Source organism: Acomys russatus, chromosome 6 (genome assembly GCF_903995435.1).
Source record: "Acomys russatus chromosome 6, mAcoRus1.1, whole genome shotgun sequence".
NCBI lineage: Eukaryota > Metazoa > Chordata > Mammalia > Rodentia > Muridae > Acomys > Acomys russatus.
Window position 1 is genome coordinate 85,508,017 of NC_067142.1, and position 25,033 is coordinate 85,533,049.

At 47.7% G+C, this 25,033-nt stretch overlaps 1 protein-coding gene across 1 annotated transcript in view; it reads left to right on the top strand.

Moving 5' to 3' along the window:
* Ints7 (integrator complex subunit 7) overlaps positions 1 to 24,520 on the top strand; it is a 48,561-nt gene extending 24,041 nt beyond the window's left edge. The window contains exons 8-20 of the mRNA XM_051148147.1: positions 1,489 to 1,606; positions 4,833 to 4,967; positions 6,396 to 6,493; positions 10,061 to 10,300; positions 12,582 to 12,719; positions 13,850 to 14,056; positions 17,014 to 17,208; positions 17,585 to 17,688; positions 19,361 to 19,429; positions 20,971 to 21,103; positions 22,215 to 22,313; positions 22,602 to 22,787; positions 24,174 to 24,520. Of these exons, the coding sequence (XP_051004104.1) occupies positions 1,489 to 1,606; positions 4,833 to 4,967; positions 6,396 to 6,493; positions 10,061 to 10,300; positions 12,582 to 12,719; positions 13,850 to 14,056; positions 17,014 to 17,208; positions 17,585 to 17,688; positions 19,361 to 19,429; positions 20,971 to 21,103; positions 22,215 to 22,313; positions 22,602 to 22,787; positions 24,174 to 24,464 (2,013 nt within the window). The 3' untranslated portion in view covers positions 24,465 to 24,520. The remainder of the gene's footprint in view (positions 1 to 1,488; positions 1,607 to 4,832; positions 4,968 to 6,395; positions 6,494 to 10,060; positions 10,301 to 12,581; positions 12,720 to 13,849; positions 14,057 to 17,013; positions 17,209 to 17,584; positions 17,689 to 19,360; positions 19,430 to 20,970; positions 21,104 to 22,214; positions 22,314 to 22,601; positions 22,788 to 24,173) is intronic.
* Positions 24,521 to 25,033: the final 513 nt, after the last annotated feature.

Sequence of the window (25,033 nt, forward strand, 5' to 3'; positions counted from 1 at the left end):
CCATGCCCAAGGCCCTAGATTAAATTCCAACCCCTCCCCTCCCAAAAGCCCCAAAGACCTCTCATCTCCATCCCGTAATGAGTAGTGAGTCTTCTCGCTGCCTGCCTGGGCCACGTCTGTCCTGATCTCGGTCTCGGTCTCCGTGTGCCAGCTGTCTCTCACCGTTGCCGCAGTGGTCTTCTCGAGCTCTTTGGCAGCCGTTACTCCTCTCAGTGGCTCCCTTCTGTCCTTTTTTGTTCTGTTTAAATTTCTCTGCCTAACTCTTAAGGCTCTCCACAATTTGGCCTCGTCCTCCTCGTCTCTTAGTGTTGATCCTTTGCCCATGTCTCGTAGGCACCAAGAGCACTGCACCGTGGGCTGTGATTGTCAGCGCTGTGTGCTCACCTTGACTGTCTTCCTCTCCCATAGCCACAGCCTGCTGCACCTTCTTGGTCCTGTGCCCGATTTCACAGTAGCTGTAGCTCTGGCTGTCCTGGAACTCGCTGTGTAGACCAGACTGGCCTCAAACTCACAGAGATCCACTTGCCTCTTCTCCCGTGCACCACTACGCTGGCATCTATTGACTCTTAATACTTTTTCGAGTTGTATTTTTCATTAGCCATACAAAAAGGAACAGGGATTTAGTTTTATTATATCCAGATGACTGGCCAGTTGTTCCTTTGAGTTTATTAAGTGATTCTTCTGATTTGAAATATCATTAGCATGCTTTAAAATTCTAGTATTTGTAATTAGATGTTCTAAATCACATCTCTCCTCAAATACTGTTAGTGGTCTTATTGAGATCTTACTACACTTATGATTTCTAAATTTTTCCCTGGAGGTTAGTTTCATTCAACAAGACAGTTGTCCTGTGATACGGGCACACATTGCCCAGAATGCAGTAGAGTCCCTTGGCTCTGAGCATATGCTCCTAGTCCACTGCAGTGAGAAAGACCCACCTTGTGTTTATGCAGTACCTCACGCTGCTGCTGTCAGTGGCAAGTGACCAACAGCCAGAGGCCGGCAAGTTTTACATGTACTGAGTTATTGAGAGCTGACACCCATACCCAGTTCCCCTTTATTGGGCATTCTCATTAGTACAGACAGCATATCTATTACGAGGGGCTACCATGAGTGGGGGTCAGAACTTGGTATACTTGCTTAGATAAATGACCCTGAGTCTGAGCCTCAGCACCAGGAAGATGGAGTAAGGAGGAGAGAAAAGATGAAGTAGTGCTGAGCACTGTCCCGGCTGCACACTGTGCTCGTTCTGGGCTGCTCTGCTGTTTACTCTTTCCTGCTCTAGAACACATTCCTCTGGTCACTGTGCTTCTAGGCTCCTTCAAGAACTCTGAGAGTTTGTCCTGTTTTGTTTTTTATCATGGAAAAAAATACCTTAAGTTTTTTTTTTTTTTTTTTAAGCTAATAAACTTAGGTAAGTTTGATAATATAGAAATCTGTGTGTTGATGTGTTACATATTCTGTGTCCGTTTCTCTTCTGCATTTCAGGCACTCTGTGAATGTGCCCTCCAGACTCCTTATGACAGCTTGAAGCTAGGGATGTTGTCTGTCCTCTCCACACTGTCAGAGACCATCGCCATTAAACATTACTTCAGTGCTGTTCCAGGTAAAGATAATGTGAGGTGTCCTTGTCTGTGCCCCTGTCTCAGGCTGTTTTCTTTAGTAACCTGTCATGTGCTGGTGATCTGAAGGTAGCTTCTTAATTAGTACCTATGGTGATAGAAGCTCATGCCCTAGACAGAACTGCCCTTGTAATTCCTAGGGATGGGCTTGCTTATCCAGTAGATTTAAGGCTAAAGGTTTTTTTTCCTTAAGACTTATTTATTTATTATGTATATAGTACTCTGCCTGCATGTGTGCCTTCAGGCTAGAAGAGGGCACCAGATCACATTATAGATGGCTATGAGCCATCATGTGGTTGCTGGGAATTGGACTAAGGGCCTTTGGAAGAGCAGACAGTGCTCTTAACCTGAGCCATCTCTCCAGCCCTTTTTTTTTTTTTTTTTTTTTTTTTGGTCTTTTAATGAAAGTTGTATTTCATCTCTGTTGCTTCCTTTTCCAATCAGTTAACTTGAATTGAACAATTCTAATGTATGTATATTTGTTCTTTTCATGACCACATAGCATGGATTTATTGGGTAAAAGAAATTCCTGCATATGTCTTGCTAGAAACTAGAAAGCCTGTTTCTGTTGCTCTCTTAATAGTCTCATCTCCTTGACATGAGGGTCCGTATGTGGCCTAGAATAACAGTTCCCATGACAGACTGAATTGGGAGCCAGTAATAAATGGTGATAGAACAGTGACTGTGAGACGTTCGGTTCCTATATGGTGCTGCCACAGAGGCTGTGTGCCACAGCTGCTCCCAGTGCTATCATCTGTGTAAACTGACCTAGAACCAAAGCTGAGGCCAGTGTTTTCGGTGGATAACATATGTGTCTGGAGGCTTTGATCCTAGCTGCTGTTTGCCTCCCCTTCCAAGGTGAGAAAACCCCAGTATTGCAGTCTTTTTAGTAATTCCAAGAGCTGCTGGCCATCTGCTACCTACTCCATATAACAAGGTTCGCAGGTTTTCTTTGCTCTTATTTGTCATGCAGCACTTTCACGTGGATTCTGCTAGTAGTTCTGATGCCTCCAGAGGTCGCTCGTGGCTGCCGTCCCCTGGAGCCTGTGGCTGGAGCTGCCTGGTCAAAGGTCACCCCAGCCACGGTCTAGAACAGCCGTTCTCAACCTCCGGGTCACTACCCCTAGGGGTTTGTAATATCAGATATCCTGCATATCAGACACTAACATTGCGATTCCTAATGTAAATAGCAAGATGACAAAAGCAAAGCTATGAAGCCGCAGTGAAGTAATGTAATGGTTGGGCGGTCGCCATAGCATCAGGAGCTGTGTTAAAGGGCTGCAGCGTTAGGAAGTTGCGAGCCTCTAGGACGAGGCTTTAGCCGAGGTGTCTTCTCCGTGGTTTGAATCAGGCATCTAGTATGGTTCTCAGGGTGCTCGCTCTGCCAGATAAAAGCCATTCTGTTTCGTTTATTGTCGTATTGACCAAAGCAAGTCGTATGGCTGAGCCCAATAAGGTGTAAAAAAATAAGTAACCCTTGATGAAAGGAAGCAGACAAGTCACATGGGATGAGAGAACCATGTGGCTTTGTATTAGGAGAGTCTTTCTTTCTTTCTTTCTTTCTCCCCCCCCCCCCCCCCCTTCCTTTTGGTGTTTTCAAGACAAGATTTCTCAGTGTAGCCAAGGCTGTCCTGGATTCACTTTGGGGATCAGCCTCTGCCTCCCCGAGTACTGGGATTACTAGCATGCACCACTGTGCCTGGCTATAATTACATTTTTAAAAATCACCAGACATGATGGTGCATGCCTTTAACCCCAGCACTTGGAAGCCAGAGGATCTCTGAGTTCCAGGACAGCCAGGGACAGAGAGATTGTCTTCAAAAACAACAACAACAAAAACCCAATAATAACAAAGAAATAAAATTAAATTTAAAAAATCTTATACCTTAAAAATACAGTATTGGCCACTGGTTACAAACCCTGATGGTGTATAAAATGTCAAACTACACTGATGTGCATGGACAGACACAAAGCTACACAGGGCTGTTCTAAAAAGCCAACAGTGAGTTTCTGCTGATGTGTCAGGCTTGGAAAAATTGCTGCTTCCTTCTGGCTTTTCTGCTCCCTCCCCAACAAATTTTCTTAGAGTAAATCTTAATTGAGGAAAAAAAAATCAAGTTATATATACAACATGCAAGCAAGAAAAGGAATGGCTACACCCTAGGAGTTCACTTTTTACAATTCTGAAGAGCCTGGCTGTGTAGTTCACCTGGATAATATTTTGTTTATCTTAAAAAGATCTTACCTAACTGGTATTGGCACATCTAAGCAGGACTCAGTAGATGAGTCTGTACCTTACACTGGCTGCAGGGTCTTGGCTCATGCCTGTTGCATCCTCACATGTTGACTTCATGCTCAGGAATTAAGGTCCTCTTAACGTGAGAGACCAGGGTCATAAGAGGAGCAAGAAGGCAGCGATCTGATCCTTCCTGGGGCTCGCAGGCTTAAAGCCAAGGCCTTCTCTCCTACAGTAGCATATCCACGGCAGAGGACTCACGTCACAGACTTGGAACTCTGAGTCTTGTTTGTTTGTTTGTTGTTTTTCTTTTTTCGGTTTTTCAAGACAGGGTTTCTCTGTGTAGCCTTGGCTGTCCTGAACTCACTTTGTAGACCAGGTGAGACACTATAGAAGAGTGCTGTGGTCAGCGAGGTCTGTGACCATGGTCACGAGCTACTGAAAGCCTAGTACTGGTCTCTTCTGTAAAAATGGAGTCAATTCACTAAATCCCAGTATCCTTGACAGCTGTGCTCGTGGATTCTTCCGTGAGCCTTTTGAGGTATAACATCAGCAACTTAGAGCAGGGAAAAGCCAGCTAAGTGCTCTTCCTTGACCTTGCTTGATCTGACAGGAAGATGACAGTGGCGTCATCCAGTTGGGCGGGAATCCATGTGCTCCTGAGATGCAGCCTATAGGAGCAGTCTTGGCTCCTGTACTGTTTCTCAGTCAATTTTCATTAATGTTTGTATGGGAAAAGTCCTATATTGATTTTAAAATACAGTCACTGAAAATGGATGGCACACTCCTCCGTTACCCCAACCAAGAAAGAGGAAATGGCGCTGCTTATCAATGGAGTCAAAGTAGAAAGCACTGTTAATTTACTAGAGATTTTCTCATAAAACTGACAGACAGCAGGGAACCTCCAAGCTCATCTGCTCTCTTAAACCGTCTGAGTGGATTGTAATCTTGTGTTCTTTTCTCTGCTTGTTTAGGAAATGTAGGTTCTTCTCCCAGTTCTTCCGATTTAGTCAAATTAGCCCAAGAGTGTTGTTACCATAGCAACAGGGGCATCGCAGCTCATGGAGTGAGAGTGCTAACTAATATAACCGTGTCTTGTCAAGAGAAAGGTAAGTGCACCCAGGACTGGCTATGGCGTGTGTGGGTACAGAGTGCAGCAGGTCAGAGCTCTGCGGCTGGGTGTTCAGCCCGTTCCTCTTAGCCCGTGGGCGCTGATCAGCTGGGTGTTCAGCCTGTTACTCTTAGCCCATGGGCACTGACCAGCTGGGTGTTCAGCCTGTTACTCTTAGCCCGTGGGCGCTGATCGGCTGGGTGTTCAGCCCGTTACTCTTATATTTATGGTTGTGAGCCTAGCCTTTACCGGCTGAGCCATCTCTCCAGCCCTCTTAGCCCATGGGCACTGATCTGCAGCTGCAGCCATCTAGTGTTCAGGGCTGCCTAATCTGTGTGGAACTGAAATGTCTTATGGGGCATTGCCTGTCTCCCCCTTGGTTCACCATGGCGTGTGTGGTGCTGGGGACATAAGAGAGGCACTCACCTATACATAAGATAGGCACTTAACCTGTACAGCAACTGGAAATCACTCGTTATCCATGTGCTGAAATAGTAGGTGCTTTTACTTAATGACAGGTGAGATACATGTAACACTGAACTGACTTGCACAAACGAGAAGGATGTATCTTATATTTTCCTGGTATCTTTAAGTGTAAGACTTGAAAATTTTCATACCTGCATTCAAGAATGGGAAGTGCATTTTGGCCAGTATATCTGCCTCAGTGCTCACGCTGACCCTCATGGGGTCACAGGCTCAGCAGTCCCCCTTCCCTCATGTCTCAGTGCTCACGCTGCCCCTCATGGGGACCACAGGCTCAGCAGTCCCCCTTCCCTCAGCACTGTGTGCTGCTCGTCCCGCTGTTTCTTCTCAGGGTGGACATGTGATTGGTTTGAGTACTTGAGCCTTGTAAAAAGAATATTTCTTGCATGTGGTATAGGAAGTTACTGTGTGTTCTCTGTGACCTAAGGTACCTGCGGCATGCACAGCCCCAGGGAGCGCAGGTGTTTGGCAGCACAGTGCTGCAGCTGCAGGGCACTCCGCAGCTTGCTTCTTAGGGCTAGCACTTTGCAAGAGTGGCTGGCTGAGGCTGTTGGACCAGCCGACAATGCACCTGCATGGTTTGTTTCTGTTGGGCAGTTTTCTGCTCCTCGGGTTTTTCTTAGCTGAGCTGGTAGTAAGATTTCCGCTTCTCTTTATAGCTTCCTGACTTGACCTGTTGGTTCATCATGACTCTTTTCTATCTTCAGTAGCGGGGTGGAATTGAAGAGAGCATCTGAAGATAGCCCTGACAGTTCAGAGACGGCACGGCATGTGCTTTCATCGGGTCGTTTTTTTTTTTTAAGTTTTCATACACGGTGCTCATATTTTGATCATTCTTCCCCTCTTTAGGAAAGTTAAATTTGCACGTTTCCTGTGTATCTTTCTGTCTGTGTTTATGTGTTAATCTTCCCTGACCACCCTAAAACCTAATGTTTTCTTCCAGATCTCTTGTCACTGGAACAAGACGCTGTCTTCGGCCTGGAATCCCTTCTGGTGCTTTGTAGTCAGGATGACAGTCCAGGTGCTCAGTCCACTGTGAAGGTGAAGACAACACCACTGCTGTGCTGCCTGTTTCCATAGCCTAAAGTGGGATAATGCTAGGGTGCAGGCCTTCTAGTTTGCTGTTGCCCCTCACTTGCACCATTATAAGGCAAAAGCATCCGTGGACAAAATGTAATGTCAGGAGGGAGGCTGTCAGTGCTCTGACACAAGTAGGGGCCTAGACTTAGCCCAAAGGCAATAGTTTTTCATCCCCTGGTTTAAACATTTTCCCTTGACCTTCATTTTAAAAATTGTCACTATGGTCTGGGCGGTGGTGGCACACGCCTTTAGTCCCAGCACTTAGGAGGCAGAGGCAGGTAGATGTGAGTTCAAGGCCAGTCTGGTCTATAGAACAAGTTCCAGGACAGCCAGCGCTGTTATGCAGAGAAACCCTGGGGTGGGGGTGTCACTATGTAGCCCAGGATTACCTCGACCTTGAGGCCGTTCTCCCCCCCCCCCTCCCCACCCTCCAGAGTGTTGGGATTACAGACATATCTACCATGCCCTGCCTGGAAATTGGCCTCTTCACTGGATTTCCTAAAAGGAAAACAGAAGAGATCTGAGGCTTGGTGCTGAGGTTTTGTTGAGCTCTCTGTTTATTCAGTTACGTGGCCTCCTGCAGTGGTCATTGGCAGTATAAACAGCAGAACCTCAGCACTCTTACAAGTTTAATCTGTGATGACCCTGATAGGACCATGAATTGAAAATCTGATAAACTTACTAGGCTGAGTATTTACTAATTTCCAGAGGGTAGAAGTTTTAGTTTCTAAGCAAAGGGGAAAATTGCAGTTAAGAATTTTCACCTTCAGGGCCTGTGGAGATGGATTAGCAGTTAAAAGTGTTTGCTGTGCAAGAAAGAAGGTGGATCCCAGAGCTCGTGTGATGCCAGGTGGATGTGGTGGCCCCTGTGATCCCAGCTCAGGATGGAACCATCCCTGTAGCAAGCTGGCTAGAGAGCAAGAGTGAGAGGGATTGCCTCAAGGAGTAGGTGGGAAGAGCCATTGGGGAAGATCCCTCAGGATGGATCGCTTCAGGTGCTCACACACGCAGACGCAGTATGTACACATCTGCGTGTGAAAAGAAGAAAGGTTTGGTTTCTTTGTGGTTTTGTTTTTGGTTTTTCGAGACAGAGTTTCCCTGTGTAACAGCCACTGTCCTAGACTCACTTTGTAAATCAGGCTGACTCTGCCTCCCAAGTGCTGGGACTAAAGGCATGCACCACCACACCTGGCTTGATTTTGTTTTTGTTTTTTAAAGAATTTTCACCTTCAGCCTGGCAATCTCAGTACTGTTGGGGAAGAGGGTGGGGGGTGGTGTATTATGAGTCTGAGGATGGCTATGAAGTAAGTTCTAGGCCGCACAGACTACAAAGCAGGATTCTGCCTTTGTTGTTGTTAATTGTTTTACTTTTGAGATTATAATATAATTACATTATTTCTCTCTTCCCTCCTGTCACACCCTCTCATCTACCTTTCCTTGTTCTCTTTCAAATTTATGACCTCTGTTTTTCATTGTTATTACATGCGTGTGTGTGTGTGTGTGTGTGTGTGTGTGTGTGTGTGTGTGTGTGTGCGTGTTCTTTAATACATAAATGCTACCTGCTCACTCTATAATGTCACTTGCATGTTTCTTCAGGCTGACCCTTTGGTACGGGGTAACCAACTGGTGTGCTCTTCCCTGGGGAGACTTTCTCTCCCTCTCTCATCATTGCTTAGGTGCCTGTGGTTTTTTCTGTAGAGCTGAGGCCTCCTGGGCTTCATGTTCTCGGGTCTTGTTGACCTCGCTCAGGTCATGTTTAGGAGCCTTCCATGGTGTGGCTCCCGATGCTCTTAGGAGACACATGCTCACAGCAACTCCCTCCCTGACCCTTATTTAACTCTCATCCTGCCCCCCTTCCACAGTATTCTCTGGGCCTAGGTACGGTAGTTGTAAATGTATCTGTGGAGCCTGGGCTCCACAACTCTGCATTCTGTCGGGTGTTTTTGGTTTTGTTTCTGTAGTGGTCTCCATCTGTGGCAAAGAGAAGTTTCCTTGATGAGGGATGAGGGCTGTGCTTATCTGGGCGTGTGAGGCACATAGTGCAAGTGTGGCTAGGGATTGTGCTGGTTTAATAACGTTGTTGGGTCTCCAAGACATGTGACGTCACTAGCTCTGGGTAGTCGGCTAGATTTCCAGTGCCAGGGATGATTTCCCTTGTCTTGAGGGAGCCTCGGGTCCGATGAAGGAGCTGTTGGTTACTGAAAAGGCGTATGTGCCACTGGCACCCCTAGGTTCATTGTATTGTGTTGGTGATCGCTGTGGTTCATAGGCATCATAACTGAGTAGGGCTGATGACTACCCTGTCCTTTGGAAGCTTGCCTGGGACCACCTGGTTCTCAGAAGGAAGCTCTCAGGTCAGTTCCAGCTCAGGAGCCTCTGCCCCTGTTTCTGAAGTGCCAACAATTATAAATTGTAATGATGCTGGACTTTGTAGAGGGCTGTGTGTAGAGATCAGGAAGGTTCCAGTGTTAGAGGCTCTTCCATATGCAGTAGGCTGTTGACGTTTCAGTAAGGAACTGTAACATCCAGCCAAAAACAGTAGGTCTTACTGTAAACAGAGGTATGGTGCTGATTTGAGCAGAGTTGAGAGTGGCTGCCTTGTGAGCTGAACCTTGAAAAAGGAATTTTAGTAATTAGGAAGGGTTATTTGAGCCTAAGCAAGCAATATTTATAGATAACTCAGGGCCATAAATGTGCTGTTGATACTGAGAGGATGGCATCTGAGGATGGAGAAGTATGGAGGCCGTCAGGATCGGGCAGTGAGGAGATGTTACAGTTTTAAGATAGTAGATATAGTCTCCCCTTTGCTGTACTTACCTATTTGTGTAGTGTGTGCCACGTTGCTGAAGATGATATATATATATATTTCTTGAAATGTGTCCCCTCATATGCCTAGAGGGAGAAAGAGACTTGTTCACAGCTACCCAGCTACTGAGCATGAGGTGACCAACTTTGTGTTCATCACATGTGCTTCTCGTCACACTGTAGTTTGCGGGGTTGTTGTATGCAGGAAAGACTGGGAAGCCCATTTTTTCTAGAGGTTAGAGGCAGGGAGCTGTTTGTGCCATGTGAGGGAGGGAGGGTGAATTTTAGACACATGGCAATCATCTGGGGAAAGTGAGAGGCTTCCATGAAGAGAGAGAGAGAATTGCAACATCTTCTTACACTGATGCTCGCAGTCATTGAGGGCATCTGAAACCAAGTCATTGGTCAGCTGAACATGCCTGTGCAGAGCAGTGCGCTACAGGCGTCTGCAGCCGGCACCACCCTGAGATCTACTGTGGGGAGTTTAGACGCCACTCTTCAGAGCACGTCCTGGGGGCTGCTGTCGATTGGCCTCTTTGGGTTACTCCTGTGGTTTTCATCTGTCTTGTGAATAGTCTTTACAAGGTGTTCTCCTTTAAAGCTTCGTATGCGACATTAAAGCGTAGCTAGCGTACTCGCCCCTCGCCCCCTTGCGCAGTAGGGCCTGGAGCTCATGCACGGGAGCCACAGCCAAGAGCCTGGCTGTTTTCTCTTTTCATACAGATTGCTCTCAACTGTATGGTGAAGCTGGCCAAGGGCCGGCCTCATTTGAGCCGGTCAGTGGTCGACACTTTGCTCACTCAGCTGCACAGCTCTCAGGACGCTGCCCGGATCCTCATGTGCCACTGCCTGGCAGCCATTGCCATGCGGCTCCCGGTGCTGGGAGACGGAATGCTTGGGGACCTCGTGGAGCTCTACAGGGTGATCGGACGATCAGCCACAGACAAGCAGCAGGAGCTTCTGGTAAGAACTGCCTTTGAAACCTACTGGACATGACTACGTGCCGGGCTGCTGGGGGAAAGCAGAAGCCTCTGTGGAGGTGAGCAGAAAGGGTTGACACCTGAGAGTGACAGCATGCAGTGACCATAAGGGTCAGTGACACAAAGGAACATGTAGCTAATTTTGGGTTTTTCCCCTTTATTGAAAATAGTTTTTTTTTTCCCCACATAATATATTGTGTTTCTGTTTTCCCCTCCTCTGCTCCTCCTAGTTCCCCCCCTTCCCCCAATCGAGATTGTACATTAGAAAACAAACAGGCTTCTAAAGGATACTAATGTAATTAAGATAAAACAAAAATAACACATTGAAATTAGACAAATGGAAGGAAAAGAGCTCAAGAGAAGACAGGAAAGTTAGAGACTGTCTTGCTCACACACTCAGGAGTCATAGTCATATGCAGAGGACCTGATGAGACCCTGAGCAAGCTGCTCAGTCTGGTTCGTGTGGACCTGGAGGGCCTTGTTTACAGCTGTTCTCCCTCCTTCTGCCTCCTCTTCTGACGCTTCCTGAGCCCCAAGGGGAGGGGCTTGATGCAGACACCCCATTTAGGGCTGAGCAGTTCAAGGTCTCTCGCTCTCTGCATAATATCTTAACTGCATTTGTCTTTTGTTGAAGTGGCATTTGAGCTAATGATCCCCATCTTTTTTATTAGTATTACTAAAGGCAGTTTTAAATTGTAGAATATGAGGGGTGTTGTTGTTGTTGTTTGTTTTTTAAATCTAAGAAGGAATACAGTAAAATGTTTGCATCTGTAACTTTCCTGGGAAAAACAAACAGTGCTATGCTGGGCATGGTAGTGCATGCATGCAGTAGGGATGCAGAGCAAAGGCTGCCTGGTCAACATAGTGAGATCTAGGACAGTGAGGGCTACATAGAGTAGAGACCCTGCCTCAAAAGAAAATAAACCAGTATTGGCTATACAGTTAAAACCCACCCATCTCCACCTGTCTTACTTATCTTTCTTGTTGCCATGACACAGTAAGAAGCAGTTTAAGGAAGGAAGGGTTTATTTGGGCTCACAGTATGAGAAGCCACTGTCCATCATGGTGGGGAGGGCGTGGCTACAGCTGTCCATCATGGTGGGGAGGGCGTGGCTACAGGAGCTGAGGCTGTCACATCAGATGAAGCCAGACATCTGAGAGTGGGGAGGGCCCAGTTGTTGTCTTTGTTATTCAGTCCAGGACCCCAGCTCAAGAGAAGGTGCTATCCATGTTCAGGACCAGTCGTGCACCTCAGCTGAGCTTCTCTGTAAACACCTGAGCTGTGACTCCACGATGCTCCAGGCAGGGGTGCTACTGCTGCTACAAAACACCATGACCAAAGCAGGCTGGGGAGGAAAGGGCTTCTCTGGCTGACACTTCGTCATCAAAGGAAGTCAGGGCAGGAACCCAGACAGGACAGGAACCTGGAGGCAGAGCTGATGCAGAGGCCATGGAGGGTGCTGCTTCCTGGTTCCTCAAGGCTTGCTCGGCCTGCTCTCTTGTGGAACCCAGGACCTCCAGCACAGTCTTATAGGGGCGCTTTCTTAATTGAAGTTCTTTCCTTTCATATGACTTTAGCTTGTGTCAGGTTGACATAAAGCTACACAGCCCACATGGTGATTTTAAATCCAGTCAGATTACAGTAAAAGTTAGCTGTCATACTTCCTGTGGTAGCCTCCCCCCAGCCCCCGGAAACAGCCATCTTGAATGTGATGTTCATCCTTTCTGCGTGTGCTATACTTGGACATCCTCAGTATGTGCCCCAGAGTAACACACGCATTGCTTTGCATACTGTGGCTCTGTGTAAATGTTACGCTACAAGTCAGCTTCGGTGGTTTGCCTGACTGGCTAGTAAGTTATATTGATGTCTGATCTCACTGACGGATTTCACTGTGATCGTATCATAATTCATCTGCCCTGAGTTGTGAGCATTTTCTCTAATTAGTTCTTTATAAGCAGGACTCGAGTTAAAGGAGTAAGTTGCTTAATGACTTAAAAATGATGAATGAAATGAATGTCGTAGGAATCCCCTCTTTGTTCCTTTCCCTCATGCCTATTTAGATATTTTGTATAGATGTGTGTGTGGAGGTCCCAGGACCCTTTCAGGTGTCATTTCTGCAGGTCTGAGGTACTGACCCAAGGGTGTCAGGCTTGGCAGCACTCATGTTTACCTGCTGGGCCATCTCATGGGCCCTGAATTCTTGATCTATAACTTTTATCTTTGTCTTTGAGTAAGATTAAGTGTCTTTTTACTTGTCTGTTAGGTCAGCTTGGCTACTGTGATTTTTGTAGCCAGCCAGAAAGCATTGTCTGCGGAGGTGAAGGCGGTCATCAGGCAGCAGCTCGACAGCGTCTCCAGTGGGTGGACCATGTACCGGATTGCCAGGCAGGCTTCCAGGATGGTACGGGCTCCCTTCCGAGTGAAGGTGGTGTGGCGGTGGGTGGGATGTCAGAGCATACACCCTAAATGATGTGGTCGTTATTATAGTCAGAGCCCAAAATAAAGATGGAAGACACCATGGCCAAGGCTACTCATATAAAAGGAAGCATCTTATTGGGGACGTCCTTACAGTTTCAGAGGCTAGTCCATTGTCATCATGGCAGGAGGGATGGCTACAGACAGGAAGGCGCTGGAGAAGCAGCCGAGAGTTGTATATCCTGATCCACAGGCAGCAGCCAGAGGGAGACACTGACCTGGCATGACCTGAAGTCTCATAGACCATCCCCCCCTCATAGACACATCTGCTCCAGCAAGGCCACACCTCCTAGTCCCTGGGGACTAAGCAGTCACGCATGAGCCCATGGGGGCCATTCTCAAGAATTGCTTGTTACTTGTGGGCCCCGGGATGGCGAAGGGGAGGACCTAACTTTCCCCATTAGCAGTGCTCTGCGTTCTTGCTTGTTGGCGTCATAAGAAGGTGGCACCGCACACTGCGTCTGGACAATGCCAGGATCACTTACTTTACTGTGGGTTGTTGTACCCAGAGCCACTTCCCCTGCTGTTTGGGTCACTGTTTATCAGCAGACATTTTCTTCTCATTCTTTCTCCAACCTGATCATTGAGTTTCCTTAAGCAGCACAAAGCCCGGTTAGTACAGGAAGCTGGCGCATGAGGAGGCGGCTCTGGAGAGGGAAGTGGGTGCTATTCAGTGTGGGGGGGCAGCCAGCTGCACTGCAGGGTCTTGGGCAGCTCTGCCTCCAAGGTGTTGGTGGCATCCACCACCACCCCTAGGTAGCTCTACCCTGGGGTTCCCTTCACCTCCTAAATAGCTCCTGCAAAATGATACACAGGTGCTTACATTTTCTGTATTTTAGCTAGATTCTGGTGTGGGTCTCCTTATTTTCTGTTGGAACTGTTTTGGTAGTGGACCTGAGCATTGTTATAAAAGCAGCTTGGCATACTTTTTTTCTGAAGAAATATTTAGACTGTGTCAAACAGTTATGTAATGTGAGATGTGGTGTTTGGGCTTGCACTGGGTTTGTCTTTGACTTGCTGGATGTAGGGCCTCACCCTGGCCTTTCTCTTTTTTAGGGCAACCATGACATGGCCCGAGAGCTCTACCAGAGTTTGCTGACGCGGGTCGCATCAGAGCACTTCTACTTCTGGCTGAACAGTCTGAAGGAGTTCTCCCATGCGGAGCAGTGTCTGACTGGGCTGCAGGAGGACAGCTTCAGTTCAGCACTTTCCTGCATTGCTGAGTCTTTGAAATTCTACCACAAAGGGATTGCCTCCTTAACAGTGAGTCTTCCCCAGCAGTGGCGGTTGCTGGGACGCTGTCCTCTTGTTAGTGTCCTTAGGCTGCTGAAGCTTGTATCCAGACGATTGCTGACTCAGTCAGGAGGGCGTGGTGTGGAGATGGCCTTTTCCTCCAGATTCTTACTTGGTCAGAGGCCAGCCAGGTGTGCTGCTGCCACCAAGCACAGCCCCGTTCTCTCTCGTCTGCCTGCTCACTAAGTAGAGGTTTTGGCAGGGCGTTTAGTAATGTTGAGGATTGAACCTGGAGCCAATTGCATGCTAAGCGAGTGCTCTGTCATAGCATCCCTGGGACTTTTACTTTATAACTTCTAGTGCTGCGACCCTTTAATGCAGCTCCTCATGCTGTGCCGACCCCCAGCCGTAACAGTGTTTCCATTGCTCCTTCACAACTGTAATGTTGCTACTGTTAGGAATCATACTGTAAATATCTGTATTTTCTCATGGTCTTAGGTGACCCCTGTGGAAGGGTCATTTGACCCCCTAAATGGATCACAACCCACAGGTTGAAAGCCACTGCTTTATAATAAGAAAAAAAATTGTTGAAAATCCTAACGTGCCACTGTGTAACCCTTGTGGTTTCCAAAATAACAATCAGTCATGTACAATTCTTACTATGCCAAGAAAGGAATGCACAGAGGAGAACCTTAATTTTTCTTATTTCTTGAAAATTTTACCAGTCTTGGAATGAGCTGTATCCCTAAATAAGAGCTCCTTCCTTAAACAGAGCACTTTCTGTGTTAGTCAGAGGCGTTTCTCCCTAAGTGACGGGGTTATTTACTCAACAGTAAACATTTTAAAGAACTGTATATGTTGAGCTGGGGCCTCTTTATAACATTTTAGATAGTATTAAGCCTGAGCCATCCCAAAAGCAGTGTTCTACATAAAACAAAGACTAAATGTCAGGGAGACTAGCTATGTGGACAGCTGTGGCACATTTGAAATCCTGCTAGAAGTGATGGGCAGGGCAGCGCCGAGCGCCACTTTGCTCTTGACTGTTCTGGAAAAGGAAAGGGTTGTTACACTTATATCAGGCCAATCAATGCCAGAGAAAATTGAAAGCTACAGTTACTGATTTGGATCAGTAAAGTTATTTGGTTTCTAATTGATGTAGAATGGGAAATTATTGATCATTCGATGGTAAAAAGTGCCAAGCAGGGCCTTGGTGCTCCGCCCTGGCAGCTATCCCGAGAACCTAGCTGTGGCTCCGACACTCAGACAGTGGCTCCCAACCCTGACACTGCAGCTCCAGTGGATCCAGTGCATGCAGACTAAATACTTGTTCACGTAAAAATAATTTTTTAAAAAATAGCTAGGCAGATAGATTCACATAAGTGAGGCAGGTGCAAATGATTTTATGAAGATTCTGTTGAGTATTTAGCACTCTTCCGCTTTTTGTGGTGTCCGTAGTTGGTTAGGCTTGCTAGAGAGTAAAGATGGAATCTACATAGGAAAAAAGCATGTGGCTATCGCGTGAGCTCCTTTGACGTGCATAGACTTGCCTCTGTTCATTCAGTACCCTGACGTATGACTTTGGGCTGAATTTTTTTTTCCTGTTGAAATTCAGCACATTACAAAAAAAGGAGAGAGAGAAGTGAGAAGGGTTTGAAATCCTGTTTAATTCCAGTGTAGCGCTTTATAATAGAGGGGTCTTGCTTTGCAGAAATAACGATTGTATGTGTTTAGGAAATGGTCTGAGATTTAGCTGAAGTGTTGCCTGGCATCTGCTTAGCCCTGGTTCCCCCGCCCCCTTGTTGCAGTGGGTGGGGTGGGGAGCACATATGCTCTAGTTCACAGAGATAGTAAGATGGTGGTGCCAGGGTTGTGAGGCAGAGGAAGGGGTGAGTAGGAATACGGTGTCAGTCCTGCAAGGTAAGAAAGGTGGCTGTACCTACACAACCTTGAAAGCAGCTAAGATGACAACTTTGTTAGCTGTTTTTATACATCTAATTTTCATGGCTTTATCAGTTTTTTCTATTTTAGCCTAATTAATATCTGTAACACAAATATGACTGTTTAGCAAACAAAAACAAAAAATAGAGGTGTAGGATATAGCTGCTGAAGTGAGATGGGACTGTGTGATTTTGACTATTCATGGTACATTTTGTATCTGCTAACCCTAGAGCCATCTCATCCAAGCATTAGCCCCAGCGTTGAGAAGAGTAAACCATGTGCCATTGTTATTGTCTTGGACACAGTGAGACTCACAGTCTAGGCTGTGTCTCCCAGACAGCCCCCACGCCCCAGTCTTTTAGGCACTGTGAGCTATTAGCACTGGTCAGGTGAGCACTGGACGATGCCTCCTCCTTGCTGTGTGTTCCAATGCTGCCTTTCCTTCAGTGTCCTCAGGGCTTCCTGGATTGGCGTCTTACTAGTGATTTAGCAAGTGTAGGCAGTGAGGACCCTCCGAATGTCAACAAGACGATCGGGTTTTCAGGCAGTGAGTGAGTTTCTCTGATGTCGCATGATTCCCATGGTGCTTTAGGTGTTCCCTGTTGGTGTCATGGCTAAGGCATCAGCTGACATGCCGTCCTCCCCTGGCTCAGGCGCAGAAGTCCACATCCTTGCGTGCCAGAGTCCCTCATTAAAAAGAAAGGCGCAGCTTTCACATACACTCCTCCTCCTCCTCCTCCTCCTCCTCCTCCTCCTCCTCCTCTTCCTCCTCCTCCTCCTCCTCCTCCTCCTCCTCCTCCTCCTCCTCCTCCTCCTCCTCCTCCACCTCCTCTCTGGTGCTCTAAGTTACTGCAGGTCAGACCCTAGTGCCACATACACGCTGTGTGCTGCCGTGCTGTGCTAAGACATCCTGTGACGTTTGTGGAGAAGAGATAAGAGACTGTCCGTTCACGTTCCACTCAAGTGCATTTTCCCCCTCAGCGTTTTTTAATTAGGCTTGGTTGAATCGAAAGAGGCAGGTTACTCTATCAAACTTTTCTTTATTCCAGGCTGCCAGCACACCACTGAATCCTTTAAGTTTTCAGTGTGAATTTGTAAAGCTCAGGATTGATCTTCTCCAAGCCTCCTCGCAGCTTATTTGTACTTGTAACAGCCTGAGGACCAGCCCTCCGCCTGCAATCGCCACAGCAATTGCCATGACCTTAGGAAGCGACCTTCAGAGGTGTGGCCGCATCTCCAACCAGGCACGTCTTAGCCTCTCTCCATTGCGCGTGTATTTAGACTTGAGAGAGTAGCAAAGATGAAAGGTTGTGCCAGTGAAAGCCAGTGGTGTGTGTGTCAAAGAGTTACTCATCTGCTTGGCTGACAGGACGAGGGTAAACAGCCCCAGTGCTGCGCATTATACAGAAAGAATGGAGTGACAGTGAAGGGCTGGGAACACTTGCAGCAGTGTTGGCTGTCGTGGTAAGGCTCGAGGACACCTGTGACATACATAACTTCATCAGCCACCTTTGTTGATTTTATTAATAAAGTTAGGAAAATGACAACTTGATTTTTATTTGAGTTGTTATTGAGGATGAGTTTTCTGTGCTCTGATTTTTGTTTTCCACTTCTTTGTAGATGAAGCAATCCATGGAAGAATTCCGAAGCCTGGCTTCCCGGTACCGAGACCTCTATCAGGCGTCCTTTGACGCTGACTCGGCAACTCTGAGGAGTGTAGAACTGTATCTTGTATTGCTTGGGATTCCTTGTTCTTGGGAAATGTAAATTTGCTCAACTAAAAATACAGATTAGATAATCCTTATTTATTATAATTAATTAGTAATTTCTTACTTTGAAATTAGTAGGAGCAGCTGGACCAGCCTGGTCTACAATGCAAGTCCAGGACAGCCAAGGCTATACAGAGAAACCCTGTCTGGAGAAAGAAGGCGGGGGCGGGGGGGAAGGCGGGACTTAATTAGTAGGAGCAAAATAACCTGTTGTTGTTGTTTGGTTTTTTAAGACAAAGCTTCTCTTGTAGGCCTGGCTGTCCTGGACTCGATTTGTAGACCAGGCTGGCCTCAAATGCACAGAGATCTACCTGCCTTTGCTTCCCAGTGCTGGAATTAAAGGCGTGCACTGCCACCACCCAGCTAACTTTACTCTTAAACATAAGCCAATCTTTTTTAAAAGGATTACTTTAAATGGCTGGTCTTGACATGACCCCTGGCTTCCCCCCACCCCCCACCCCCCGTTGTGCCTAGGGCAGTAAGACACATCCTGCCATCCCAGTACCAAGGAGACTGACACACAAAGATTGCTTGAGCCAGGAGATGGAAACCAGATAGCAATTCAGCAGGGCCTTTCTCAGAAAATGCAAATCCAGGCCGGCCGCAGCAGCCTGGAGCCTTGTGCACAGCACAGCAGCGGAGAGCCTCAGTTCTGTCCTTTGCTATGGTCACTGCTGCATCTGGTCCCTCAGCCCTTCTGAGGCCATCTGCATTTCTTATTAGCAACTTCCAGTCTCACTGGAAAGAAGGAAGAACTGTCCTGAAGCTGTCAGGCCTGTGAGCTAGTTCCTGAAGTTCTGGTTGCTGGGTAGGCTGAAGCTCAGGGAATGCTCTGGGTGTGCTGCCGTACAAGTGTGTGTACACAGGCGAGTGTGCACACAACACATTCAAATCAGAACAGTGAGGGTGGCAGACCGCTTCCTGAGTAGCCATCCCACCATCCACAGCTGGCTGCCCTCACTTTTCCTTCTCCTCATCTCCTCCATTCTCTCCCCCCTCCTCGCCTCTCTGTATCATTGAAACTTTGCTGTTGTTCCCTTGTTTGTTTGAAACTGCCATGGAGTGCTGTCGTTTCTAAGGTGAGAAGTCAGCACAGTGGCCGTTGGACATGAAGAAGCATGCCTGTGGCCCTAGCTACTTGGGGACTGAGGCAGGAGGATTTTACGTTCAGGGCCCTGCTAGGCAACTTAGTGAGACCATATCAAAAAAAAAAAAAAAAATTCTTTTTGGTGTTTTAAGACAGGGTCTCTATATATCTCTTGCTGTCTTAGAACTAGTTATGTAGACCAGGCTGGCCGCAAACCCAGATCCTTCTGAGTACTGGGATCAAAGGTGTGTGCCTCGTGCCTACTTCTCCAAATATATGGAAGTAATTTAAAGGGAGGTGATAGTTTTGTAGCTCTGTGGAGGACGCTCATGCAGCCTGTGCAGGTCCTGGGTTCAGTCCCTAGTTGTGGGGAGGAGAGGTTGCTGTGAGTAACTGAGCGGTGCGTTCCCCATTGCACTCCGAGACACGCTGCATCCTGGTCTGTCCAACTGTGGAAGTGCTCATGGTCACTCATTTGATGGGAGGAAGAAGGCTGGGCCCTTGTGTTCTTGTTCTTGATGTGACTTAACTCAGCTCTAGACAGCAGCAGAGTTGCTTGCTGATCGCCCATGCCATAGAAGCCCTGGTGTTGGATCCAGAGTCAGCAAGGTGAGTCGGCTTACACTTCGTAAAGTTTCAAGTGTTCTCACCTGAGCGTCCAGCAGTGTTGGGAAGAAAGGAAAACCAGAGTGCTCTTCTCAGTTGCCTAGGGCCACAGGGCTGGCACAGAAAGGTGGGGAGCGCCCTCTTCCCTCTGCACCCACCCATTGAGCTAGAAAGGTAACCGAGAAAGGGTTGTTGGAATATGAACCGTTCCTTCTATGAGTGAGCTTTGGTGGGGAAATTTAGTTAATAACTCAAACTAAACTTTTTAATTTCTGGTTTCCCAAACCAAAGGGTGCTCCCTGTTTGCTTTATGACAATTTGCCTCTCTTCCCCAATAAGTAATTATTGAGAGTAGTTGTATTCACTGAAGACTGACAGCGTGTGCGTTCCACTCTGCAGTTCCCTCTTGTCTGAAGCTAGGGGGGCCTGAGCTTCCATACAGGCGTGGCTCAGGCTCTGTATCAGGCCAGGGCTGAGATCTCTGTCATCTACGCTGTAATGTCAGTCTCAGCTCCCATCCATTGTGGTATTTTTATTTCTTTTCTTCTTCTTTTTTTTTTTGTTTTTTGTTTGTTTTGTTTTGTTTTTGTTTTGATTTTCTTTGTTTTGATTTTTGAGACAGGGTTTCTCTGTGTAACCTTGGCTGTCCTAGACTCATTTTGTACACCAGGCTGTCCTCAAACTCACAGAGATCCTCCTGCCTCTGCCTCCCCGAGTGCTAGGATTACAGGCGTGCGCCACCACACTTGGCTATATTTTTGTTTCTTGTCTTAACGAAATCTGAAGTGTAAAACAGCGCCCTGGAGTGAGGAAGATGTAAGCACAAATGTGTTATCACTGCCAGCTCTACGAGTGTGTTTGCTGTGAGTGAGGCGCGGGTGTGCTGTGTGAGCTGTAGGCACAGTTCCTTCTCCCCAGGCAGTGACGACTGCACAAGCAGCTCACGTGCAGTGCTGCGGTACCTGAGCACCACAGACGCTCGGAAAGGGTTAAAGGACTGTAGTGCCTGCATACACACACTTCCAGACAGCCCTTTTTAGGTTTACTTGGGAGTCAAGAGCTTTGCTTCTTGTCTCTGTTAGAGATGTTTTCAGAAGAGGAGACAGGAAGGAATCTAGGCTAAGGTTTCCCAGCATGCTCTGTCCCAGCAGCCATCTCTTCCCGAGTCTGACAGCATGCTGACCTAGTGCTTTGCTAGCGTGTTCTTCTGTGTGTGTCCCATCTGCTGTTTATATGATGTCATATAAGGATGTTACCTGCTGGCCCCTTCTCAAGTGCCTTTTTCCTATATGGTGACAAAGTTAAACCCCTTTTGTAATTAGTTAAGAATTGCATCGATTGTAGTGGGATCTGGGTTTAAATTCCAGCTTGTCACTTAGTAGTCAGTGAGTGAAGGTGGATTAGGCAGATTACCCTTCCCTGCCCCAGTTTCCTCCTCTATGATTGGAAAGAGCTTTCTTCTTTAAGAGAGGAGGTGAGGCTGTGGAGCCGTTGGAGGAGTCACTGCTTGCTTGGGTTAACTAATGGTGCTGGTCTCTCCTTAGCTTCCAGGAGTGTGGATCCGGTGGAGCCGCCCATGCTGGCAGTGAATATGAGAGGACAATGATGTCCGTGTACAGCCGCGTCCTGGAGGAAGTGGAGTCACTCAACCGGAAATACGCCCCTGTTTCCTACATGGCAAGTGGCATTTCTTTTCCCAAGTTTATATCATTGAGGGAGTGGGTTGTAGTTTTTATTAAACTTCATTGTAAAGAGCATGCGCACTGATAGCATCATCGTGTAGTGTCGGGTTGGCAGTGCCGTAGAAGGTGGCTAGGTAGACGCGCATTCTGTAGTGTCAGTGGGCAGCTGCACTTAGTGCAGCCATTCTGAAGGTGCAGAGCCCTGCGCTAATTTTACATCTTCACTGGTGAGTGTTTCTGTGCACTTATCCACCGGAAATATCAGTGATAAGGAAAGGGCTAAACAAACCAATCCTCGGCCAAACTGAGTCCACTCCTGACTGCACGGCCACCCTGAGGTAGCAGGTCTTACTGGGCAGGTGCAGTCAGCAACCACACAGAAGCTCTAGTAACTTACTAACTCCAAACAGTGTCACTTCGGGAGCTTTGTAAAAACTACATCAGGAACCAGTCATTCCCTCCCGGGCCCAGCACCCCAGAGACAGCTGACTATAAGTCTGGAGCAGAGGCCTGGCATGCATGCAGTGATGCCAAGAGTTAGAGCTGTCAGCCTCAGAGCTACAGACAGCGAGTGCTTCAGAGGGAGCGCAGCCCATTTCATAATAGGACAGGAAATACTACTTTATAAAACAGGCTTCCTGGTAGATGACTGGTTTTGTCCAGATAAAGGGCACAGTAAGTGTTTGCACTGTGGAGGAACTGGTGTTAGCTCTGCATCGTGTTCCTGTGTTTAAACATGCTGAATGCAGTGTGGCGTACAGTTCCTTCTGTCCTAGTGGGTCTGGTCAGCATTAGCCCTGCCAGAAACTACTGCATGTCCTGGGAATTGAACCCAGGTCCTCTGGAAGAGCAGCCAATGCCTTCACTGCTGAGCCATCTCTTCAGCTCCACTGACTACATCTGTTGACATGGATGATCATGCTCTGTGTGGTTGTGGGTGTTGTGCCTACTGATGGATGATGTGTGCTCTTGGACGCATGTGTGTGAGCATGTGTGTCCAGATCTGCCCCGAGCATGCCGCTTGTTGGTAAGTTTGCAGGGTTGGTTTTTTTGTTTTGTTTTTTTGTTTTTTTTTCCCAGCTGATTTCTCTCTCTCTCACCCCCAGCACACAGCATGCCTCTGCAACGCCATCATCGCTTTGCTGAAGGTCCCTCTTTCATTTCAGAGACACTTTTTCCAGAAACTGCAGTCCACCAGCATCAAGGTATGGCAGAAATAATACAGGTTTAAAAGCCAGCTAGGTGGGGTGCTTGAGTTCAATCCCCAGGACCTGCATGGTAGGAGAAGACAACTGTTACTACAAGTTGTCCTCTGACTGTGCCACGGAGGTCTCTCTGCAGGGTGGTGCCAGCACAGTGAGGTCATGGGTACAGCTTACTGCCAGAGACAGTCACAGGAGTGTCTTCATCTGTTGGCAGTGATCAGCACGGCCAGGTTTGTTGATGGGAGCTTGGTTTTGGTTGTGAGTCCTTACTTTACTGTTGTGTTCCAGCTTGCTCTGTCTCCTTCTCCTCGGAACCCTGCGGAGCCCATTGCTGTGCAGAATAACCAGCAGCTGGCACTAAAGGTAGAAGGCGTTGTTCAGCATGGGTCCAAGCCAGGACTCTTCCGCAGAATTCAGTCTGTGTGTCTGAATGTTTCTTCCACACTACAGAGTAAATCCGGCCAAGACTACAAGGTAATTCACGTGAGGCAGAGCTGTGTGCAGTTTACCAGCCCCAGGTGGGACTTATGGTCTGTATTCTCGCAGCTTCACCTCCACATGGGTCAGGGGGTCACAACTTGGGCTTGGGGAGACCGTTAATTGGTGTTTCTTTTTTTTCTCTGCTTGAATCAGCAGACACAGCCTCCCAGCAGAGATCAAAACATGAATCCTGTGACTCTTAGCAAATAGATCTGTCTAGGTCCACACAGCAGGAACTATGCTATCTTGTGGCTCTGACCAGGTTTCCCACCCCTCCTAGTGTTGTGCAACTCAGAGAGCCTGGCCCTGTGCTCCTAGAGGGAAAGCAAGGGCTCACCCCTCAGGCCTACCTCCTGCTCCAAAACCTTGTTTGTTAAGACCCTACGGCTCGGGAGCCATCTCAGGGGCCCCACCTCCTCATGGAGGGGCTACCTCCTGTGGTACACAATGTACAGTGCAGGCACTATCACCCTGTCCCACTTGGGGATGTCTTTCCTCTAGATAGCCTGAGGTAGGTGAGTGGTGGCTAGCATCAGTCAGATCGATGTTGCTCTCTAAAACCAGGATACTGCGTATGTGCCAGGACGATGCCCGTGTCTTGGCTAAGACATTTCTTTCCAGCTTTATGGTGAATTAGTGCACAGTATATGCCCAGCTTACTCTGGTGTGTTTGAACTAAGTGTGTCTAACAAGAGATGCAGTAAAGGCTTAAAAGGGGCATTTCAGGGCTGGAGGAGGATGCTCAGTGGGTAAAGTGCCTTCTTGCAAGTGTGGGGACACAAGTTTGAATCCCCACAACCCATGTACAAAGCTAAAGGTGGATCACTGAAGCTCTCTAGCCTCTGGCCTCGTGTGTGTGTGTGTGTGTGTGTGTGTGTGTGTGTGTGTGTGTGTGTGTGTGTGTGTACACTTGCATGCCCACATGCACACACCCACACTTACAAGTATATAATGTGTTCAGTTGTGCTGGTGCACACACCCCACACACAGCACTTCATTGTCATCGTGGTTTTAGGTGACTAGCTGAGGGAAGGGCTGCTGTGGCCACCATCAGTGCTTGGCTTTCTTTGATGGCGTCCTCTCACCATGCACTCTGTCTGCTCTCTGACAGGGCTCAGCCTCCGTTCTCCTCCTTCCTTTCTGTGATTCGTGGGAAACATGGTGCTCTTAGCCACTCCATAAGCACTTGGTTAGTGATGAGTGAGGACCGTGGACTGTTTAGAACGCCCGTTGCGGTTGAGTGCTCTCCGTGGTAGCTGGGAAGTGCCATGAGGACTCCGGTGGCTCCGCAGGCCCCGCCCAGCACCCCAGACAGCACTGGCTCCTAGAGAACACTGCGTAAGCAGCTCCTGCTGATACTTAATAATTCTTGTGTTCCAGATTCCCATTGACAGCATGACCAATGAGATGGAGCAGAGGGTTGAGCCACACAATGATTACTTCAGCACCCAGTTTCTGTTGAACTTTTCTGTCCTTGGAACACACAGCATAACAGTGGAGTCATCAGTGAGAGATGCCAACGGCATCGTCTGGAAGACTGGCCCCAGAACCACCATGTTCGTCAAGTCCCTGGAGGACCCCTATTCCCAGCAGATTCGCCTGCAGCAGCAGCAAGCCCAGCAGCCTTTGCAGCCGCAGCCACAGCCTCGCAGTGCCTACACTCGATTTTAACTGTGCCACCAGCACACTGCACACTGCACAGCCGTCAGGCTGCAAGAAGAGTCTGTATCTTCATGTGCTTGAGGTGTAAATGTTACACCGTGAAAGCCAGTGCTCACTGTTGTCTGTAGTTTAGCTTTCTGGAGATTGTTTTTCCTTAAAGTTAATTTTAAAAATAACCTGGCTCTCAGCCAGAAGATTGCCTTTCCCCCCCCCCCCCCTTTCTGTCCTACCCCCAGCATTTTAATTGTATTATCATTCCTGGTTGGTGAGCTTTTCTTCTTCCAAGAATAGTCACAGATCATTGGTAAATTTGACTATGTCTCTACCAAAATTATTGTGCTGACCAGCGGAGACCTGTAGTTCTGAGATAGGCAGTCCATGCAGGGTTCGTCCAGGGCTGGAGAGTGAGGCCTCCATGAAGGGGCTGGAAGCCTGCAGCCCTGCCCTCTGTCTGTGGTCTACACCACGGCCACCTGCTGCATCATCACCACCTCTTACCTGCCTCCTGCCCTAGAGCAATGTTAGTTTACTGTTTTGGTCTTTAATTGACCCACAAAGCAGCTACGTGGGAAAGTTAG